The sequence below is a fragment of the Ipomoea nil genome, unplaced genomic scaffold, assembly GCF_001879475.1.
Source record: "Ipomoea nil cultivar Tokyo-kokei standard unplaced genomic scaffold, Asagao_1.1 scaffold0191, whole genome shotgun sequence".
Classification (NCBI taxonomy): Eukaryota; Viridiplantae; Streptophyta; class Magnoliopsida; order Solanales; family Convolvulaceae; genus Ipomoea; species Ipomoea nil.
The window spans coordinates 1485536-1494026 of record NW_017616619.1 but is presented as its reverse complement, the minus strand read 5'-3'; the positions used below and the strand labels follow the sequence as shown (position 1 = coordinate 1494026).

The window sequence follows — 8491 nt, the reverse complement described above, 5'->3', positions numbered from 1 at the left end:
GCTCATATATTGATTTTTTCATAAATTTATTTATTTTTTAATTCTATACTACATAATATATAAATATGTATTCTGCGTAATAGCAAAATTTTATTAAGAAATAATGATTTATTAATTATTATTTACACCAATAATAATAATTCAAATACTAAATTTTCACCTGAGTCACCCATCTTGATGGACAGAAGGTGTTAGCTCTAGACGATGATGGACAAGATTGTATTGCTACTATCAATGTCGTCTACAAAGAGATTTCAATAATGTGTAAATACAATCGTTAATATTATGTTTTTTTAATGACAAAATTGCTATATATCTAGACAAAAAATATATCTTTCATACAAATGAATTCAGATAGCAATTCATTCTTATAATTGAGTTGCTAGAGAACGAGCATATTTGCCTAATTTATATATAAAAAAAATACTAAACAATGATAAATAAAATCTTCAAAGTTACAGCACCGCATGCGTACGATTAGCTATTAATTTGAGCAATTATTTTGCTCAAATTCAAGCAATGATAACATCAAAACACATAAATGATCCAAATCATATATTCAATTGCACTATATAATATTTGATGTTCTAATTTAAATAATTATATATCAATCCAAATATTCTTAATATATTACAACAAATTCATTCCGTAAATCGCACGAGTGAAAGTACTAGTTACTTGGAATAACAAATGAAATGAGCAAGCCTATAATAAATCATGAGTTTAATTATCTCATGAACCTCTTTAATAATATATAGGGATATGTTCAAATAAAAACCTTGTAAAAAGTGAAGACCTAATCTCATCCGTCCATCAGAGTTAATCAATAGTTAAGAATTTTAGTAAAAAAATTACGGGTCAATTTTATAATTATTACAAATTTTTAAATTTATTTTGCAATATTTATAAAATTAACCATGTATTTTTTTCTTATTATTTTTCAACAATTCTTGTATGAATAGATTCGATTAATCATCACTTTTTACGAATCTCCCTATTATATATATATATATATATATATATATATATATATATATATATATATATATATATATATGGGTGTTTGGTCTCTCATATAGTCTTAGAATTTCCATGAAGAAGAGTTGCATAGAAGAGTTGATTCCAAGTGTCAGGAACACCAGGCAGACACCAATGGCTACAATCATTTCCCTTGGCATCATAGCCATAGATTGAAGGGTGTCCATCTTTCCTTAGTTGAGAAAGTGTGGTCACATCTAACAGTGTCACCAACTTATTAGTCATGTTGCTCACCACTTCCCTTACCACCTCTGCTGCTGTATTTGGGCTGCCTGCGTATACTGACCCCCCAATTGGTTGTCTTTCTCCTTCACAACTTGTTCCCCTTGTCCCATTCCATTCCTCGCCTCTATAAATTAAATATACACATATATCATCAACATAATTATTCACTCATGAGATAAACTTTGATTGTTGAAGTCTCACTTGCAGCAAATGGTGATTCAAAATTAAAAGGATGGTAAAGAGTTTTTAGTCTTTCGAATATTCGTTATTGGTCGTTTTAGTCGTATCCATGCCCGCATTATCAAAAGTTGAATTAGATTGTGACAGCTTGATGGTAATTCTAATCAAGTTGGTCTTGGTTTGGCAACTCCAAAGCTATAAGTTTAATTCCTAGTGAGAGTGACCACATATTGGACTTATTGGTCTGAGTAGCTAGTCTGATTGGTTTTGATTTAAACACTAACATTGTTTTATGTTTTTGTTCGTGTCATATATAGCAAACATGGTGGGATTTTGGGCCATGCAAGATGAGCAACAACAATAGCCTCAAATTTTAGAGGGTCCAATATTTATTTTTGACCTAGCTACTTAAAAAATTAAAAAATTACAATTAATTCTAAAACTCATCTATTTTTTCCCAAATCACTTCTTTCTCTTAATAATTAGGACCTAATTAATTGAGAATGACAAAATCATTCTCTAACTGAAAAGAAGAATAATATATTTTACGGTATTAATTTTAAAAATTACCATTATACTTTTAATAATGCCTCATTTATTTATAAAAACGAAGCCACAAAAATTCAAAAAATCGACCATGCAAAAATAACCACAATCTTGTAAAGTTGAGAATATACTTTGTAACTTTTAGTGGTGACGAATCAAAATGATTAAAGAAAGAAAAAAAATATTTTTTCTCCTTTAAAAGAAAAATGAAAAGGGTTACTTGGAATGAGTAGGAGAGGTCCCTTGGAAGAACACTTCGGTTATGGTAGGATCAATGTTGGACTCAACCCATTTTGACCAAGTTTTCAGCCCTTTCTTAAAGGCAACCAAACGATCCATGTCTTTATATACTTGCTCTCCTTCTTGCATATAATCCCATCTGCAAATCAAAAGGAAAATTGATATTTATTGGAAAAAATATCATATATATATAATATGATATTGTAGATTGAGAAAGTAGCTATGAACATATACTACATTCTAACAGAGTCAGCATTACTATTAAAAAAAAGATATATATAAATTGAAACAACATCAAATTTAATTAATAATTTTGATTATTTATGAAAAAACCACAATGTTACCGACTTACCGAAATGTGCACTGTGGGTGGTGAAATCTACTTTGTTATCTTAATTGGCATAAAACCACAAGTAAACAAGACTAGGTTCTTTATAGCTGATGGGTTCAAACCAAAAAGAACAATAGTCAATATATAGACAACTTTTCTAGAAAGTCAAACTTGAAATCTTGTGGTAACTATAGTTTCCTATTACAAACATCCTTGAATATATTTAACATAAGAGTTTTTGTCACTTTTGCTCTAAATTTGATAATATTAAGGTATTTTTGTAATTTGTGTATGACTATGAAATTTATATATGCACAAATTTTGTTTTTTGTTTTTTCTCACTTTTAATTCTTTCTGTGAAATTCTATCGAATTTTGTCAATCAACCAAAGTTTATATATATATATATATATATATATATATATATATATATATATATATATATATATAATCACATAATATACAATATATTATATAGTATGTCATGTAAATATACATTTTTGGTTCTCATAAACTTTAATCACTCGCAAATCCGTTACATAACTATATATATGATGAGAGTTTAAAATAATGTGAAGTACGTACGGTTGTTTCCTTCCCCTGTGAAGCCACCAATGCCAAGTGTTGAATACGAGGAAGTCAAACCCTAACCAAGCTTTGCCATTTTGGATTGAATCAAGCTTCAAAACTTCACCTATGTTCTCCTTAACCAGATCAACCAGAAATGGATTCCGTGATAACATTATAGAAGTATTGAACTCCTGCACCCATTCCAATATATGGTACGGTAAATATAATTAAATTTCAGAAGAAAGTAAATTGTACATAATTATTATTAATTACCGGCAAAATAAAGGTGGAGAGATCACCCTTCCTCTGGATTGTGAAGTTTGAATGAGGGAATGATGCATGTAGCATGCACGTTAGGGACTGCCATTGATTGAGGCTTAGAGAGTCCCCAACGAACATCATCTTCTTCCCCTTCAATCTCCTCATAAACTCCTTCCCATCAAATCTGCATTATTATATTATTTGATTGATCAAAATTAGAAGTGGATCGGATCGGAGAAGAAATTAAAAGTAAAAAAAAAAACGATCCTTAGAATTACTTGGGCAAATCACATGCAGAAGGTTGCCAAGTGTAATGGAGATAGAGTTTATCCGGGCGTCCATTTCCTTGGCAGTCGAACTCTGTCTCCATGAATAACGAACAATCCGATGAATTATACAGCGGAGGATACGATGCATCATACACCCAACTTCCTTGGAATAGATCACACTTACTAATGCTTTGTTGTGATGAATCTTTGCGGTGATAATAATAATGTTCTATCAACATCGCACCACCTGAATGTACGAACAACATCAGATCCAACAACAACGTTGTTAACAGACCACAGCCCCAACTTGCAGACATGCAATGTCTCATCTTATCTACACATTAAGTTGCAGATGCTCATGTCTCAGATTTGGACTGCTCTATGCATGTGTGTATAAATAGAGACAGAGAAGAAGGATGATTTTTTTAAAAAAAAAAAATTAAATTATTCAAGTAAATAATGATTTTGTCTGGTGTGCAGCTCAGTTATTTTCTTAGACTTCTAATATGGTGAATTCGTGATTCACCCTTCTATTATCTTATTAGGTCGAAATGCAAGGGTTATGGATACTAAGAAATTTTGCTTTTTGTGCATAAGTAAATAATGAATTTTCAAAATGTATGTATAATTTTATTTTGAGTTAATACTCACATAAATGTGCACTTGAAAGCTAAATTTTTGCACTAAAAGTTATAAGGATTTGTACTCAAAGGAAAAATTAAGTACTGCGACAAAACATATGCTGATATGCACTTGAAAAAGGAAAATATGTACTTGAAGAAGGAAAATGTGCACTTGAAGAAGGAAAAAAGCCATCACCACTTGTTGGGTTTGAGACAGGAGCACGCCAGGAGCGTACGGGTTGGACTATCCTGGAACAAATGACTCAATGATTCAGTGGATAGGGCCAAATGGCGGTGCGCACAAGGAATATTCCGTTAACTATTAATTATTTTTAACTTATTCATTAATTTCTATAAGAAAGGTCTTAAGTTCGAACCCCATCCCAATTAGAGTTGGCATAATTGTTAAACATATATACTACAAATATGTTAAAATATATTAAAAATATATAATATAAAATTTAAAATAAACTTTGGTCAAATAATTAGGTCCACTAAATACATAATATTCAAATTAAGCATCAAAGATTATAAATCAAGAACTTTAAAAATCATTTGATTTTTATGCATTTAAAAAAAAAAAAAAACAAATTTAGGTTAAGTTTTTTTTTTTTTTTTTTTTTTTTTTCCGCTTAATTAATCTTCTTTTGATTAATTAGATCAGAACAAAACTTAATATTTAAAATTATACTTTTGCATTACTGGTATTATTTAGGTCGTTATAGTATTAATATTTTTTGTATGTATTTTTATAGTAGTACAATTGTACATTACTTTACAAATATTATACTATTATTTTTTTTATCGGACAAAATTGTTCTTACATCATTGTCAGACCTGCGCGACCTAAATACATAGTGGTTGATCATAAATACAATTACACCTGGACTCTAAAACTGTAAGACCATTTTCCAAAGAATTGACAATTTTGACATCCCACTAGCTCCAATTGAACAAGTTTACATATCAGAATTTTATCAATGCATGAAAACTTCTAAAGAAATTTGTAAGTTAATTTTTACTATATCATTATAACAATATATATATATATATATATATATATATATATATATATATATATATATATATATATATTGTAACTATATATTTTGAATTATTTATTATCATCCTATATTGACAGAAATTGTAACAATTGTCATGGACGAACTCTCAAAACAATTTGTCTCAACAACGAATGTAAATTAAAAAAATCAATGATTTCATTATTGTTGATGAAAAGTATGTACGCTACTTTATTACTCTTATTAAATTAAATAAATTAGTAGCTACAACAAAAAATAATACATATGCATTTAATTAATTTAGAATTAGTTGTCTATAATGCCTTTATTTAAAAAAAAAATTATTCATTATAAAAAAATTAAAAAGAGATATCATTTCATTAGTTATATTATCTTTATTTTCTACAATTCAAAGATTCATTACCTTCAAATTTTTTAATTTATTATATTCACTACATTGTCCATTGTCTTCTTTTTACATTATCTTATAATTAAATATCAAAGTTATAATACAAAATATGTTATATATTTATTTACCAAGTATTTTATACAAATATAATAAATATTAATATTTTAATTTGTTCAATACTTTCACATGATAACCTACGACACACATCTCACAACGCATGAAACATGTAGGGGAAAAACTATCACTACCAAATATCAATAGGTGCTTGTAAGATAAAGAGTTAATATATAGTATAACTAAGATCCCATCATATATACAATCCCAAGGCAAATTTAAAGCTTCCTACACCATAATCTCATTGCACAATGAATCCATCTATTCTACCACCAGTAATCCAATTGCACATGACACACTAAAAATAAAATAAAATAAAATAAAATAAAATAAAAAAAGATGACATGCACTGAAGATGAAAACAATGACAATGCTCCCAAAAAAGAATTAAGAAGAATTAGAGAAATTTAAACAAAAAATAGTATTTATTTAGACTATCATTTTTAGACTAGCGTTATTACAAAGTTGCAAATATTTATTTTAGTGACAATATAATCAATCTCTCATATATTATCTTGCATTTATATACTTTAAATTACCGATTTAAATAAACAAATTCAATATTTATTTACCTAGAACATCTCCGATATAATATTGCATTGATATACTTTGAAATACTTATCTAAAAATAATCATTGGGCATTATTACATTCGCGCAAAGCGCGTAAAAAAACTAGTATATATATAGGAATGCATTCAGGTGCGAACGGCTCACCCAAGAAAGAAATGAGAACGCATGTCATCCATCCATGTGTCCAGATCTAACGGATCAGAAACACTGATTTAAAAAAAAAAAAACGCAATGACATTTTCATAAATAATTGAACATCGAAATGCAAGTAAAATGTATTACAAGTGCAAGTAGCAGTTTCATTTAGTGCACCTATGTGCAAGTAAATCGTATTACAAATGCAAGTAAAATGTATTACATGTGCAAGTAAAATGTCAATACTAAGTGCGTCTAACATTATAACCAGTTGCACCTAATTAACAAGGTAAATTACTTGCACTTGTAAATGATTTTACTTGCAAAGGTGCACCAGCTACTTGCACTTGTAACACATTTACTTGAAGTTCGAGTTAATTATGAAAATGTCACTGCGTTATTTTTTTTAAAAATTACATCTGATTCGTTAATCTGGACATTTCTCGCCTGGGCGACCGTTAGCATTAGGCCGTGCCCCAAACAAATATATATATATATATATATATATATATATATATATATATATATATATATATATATATATATATATATATATATATATATATATATATAAACACAGACACACACATATACACACACACACAAACATGCACGCACGTGCACATACACACACACACAATTGATTATGTTCATTGCTTTTCCCAGGTGAAACGTGTGTATTAATCACAACCTCTGATGTTGCCAAAATCAACAGCTCAGAATGAAGAAAAATTAAAAAACATGGTGGCATTATGATCATTTTGCCTAAAGTCACAACCTAAGGTGTGTAAGTTTAAACCTAAGCTCAAAATTTAAGGTGCATAAGTTTATAGCTTAAAGTGCGTAAGTTTATACCTTGAGGTTCGTATGCTTAAAGCTTAATGTGTGTAAATTTATAGTTTAAGGAGCGTAATTTTATAGCTTAAGGTGCGTATATATGTTTAAAGTTTAAGGTGTGTTACTTTCTAGTTTAAAGTGCATCAGTTTAACTCTTAAAGTGCTTATGTTTAAAACTTAAGGTGCGTAAGTCCGAGATACTTGATCATTTGCATCAATATTACTAGGAAGTCCGTTTTTTTCTTTTAAATAAAAATTCTTCAATTTGAGCTGTTGATCTAGATTTTATCAATGACTTAAATCCTATTTTTTTACTAGGACTATGTGGTCTAATGGTACCCGGGTTGAACTTCCATTCGGAAGACTATGAGTTTGAGCCTCAGTGGAGGCGTTATTGGTTCTTTGCGTTTTAGTAGGTTGAGAAAGTATATGAACAGATACTATATTATAATTGAGCTAAAAAAAAAAAAAAAAATGGCGCACGTGAGTCATCTACTATATATATTTAATTATAATGCCATCTTTGGGAAGAATTGAAGTACTATATATATTTATAATGTCATCTTTGGGAAGAAGCAAAGCAAAGCATAATGATCAGTAATGGATGCATTTTCATAATTGCCACCGTTCAACTTCAATAATTCAGTGCATCCTTACAAGGAAAGCTATCCCATGTCCTATGTTGGTTGCATGCAATTATTTTCTATTTTTGTTATGTTTTAAGATGTTATAATACACCAACTAATTTGAATTATATACAAAAAAAAAATGAATTATATACAAATTTATATAAGAGAAATTCTTTTTACACAAGAGAAGATAAATGTTGTCATCATACCACAAGTTAATTAGTACTCGGTAGAAAATAGTTTTTAGAAAATAATTTTGTGCATTTTTGCTTGTTAGGGCAAAGGTATATATTTGGTTACCAAATCAACTCCTATCTACGGAAAATTATTGTGTGGACCATGTTATGTGGACCATAACAAAAAATACATTTTTAATATACTAAATGTACATTATTTTTGTACTGAATGTACATTATACAATATAATGTACACTCAGAACAAAAATAATGTATATCACCTGAATACAATGTACATTATTTTTGTATTGAATGT

At 28.7% G+C, this 8491-nt stretch overlaps 1 protein-coding gene across 1 annotated transcript; it reads right to left on the bottom strand.

Annotated features, from left to right (window-relative positions):
• Positions 1–1062: 1062 nt before the first annotated feature.
• On the bottom strand, positions 1063–4009 carry LOC109188177 (protein trichome birefringence-like 43). Its single transcript, XM_019338740.1, has 5 exons — positions 3669–4009; positions 3403–3574; positions 3145–3320; positions 2210–2368; positions 1063–1387 (listed from the first exon to the last, which is right to left on the bottom strand). The coding sequence occupies exons 1-5, from the start codon at positions 3986–3988 to the stop codon at positions 1072–1074; spliced, it is 1143 nt and encodes a 380-aa protein (XP_019194285.1). The 5' UTR covers positions 3989–4009; the 3' UTR covers positions 1063–1071.
• Positions 4010–8491: the final 4482 nt, after the last annotated feature.

What these genes read in the sequence shown, in the direction of transcription:
- LOC109188177 (XM_019338740.1), bottom strand. Translation starts at nt 3,988, where the DNA reads ATGAGACATTGCATGTCTGCAAGTTGGGGCTGTGGTCTGTTAACAACG. An exon ending in TCTCCACCTTTATTTTGCCG is followed by an intron (nt 3,321 to 3,402) that starts GTAATTAATAAT and finishes GAATGGGTGCAG; the next exon opens with GAGTTCAATACTTCTATAAT. An exon ending in ACCTCTCCTACTCATTCCAA is followed by an intron (nt 1,388 to 2,209) that starts GTAACCCTTTTC and finishes TTTAATTTATAG; the next exon opens with AGGCGAGGAATGGAATGGGA.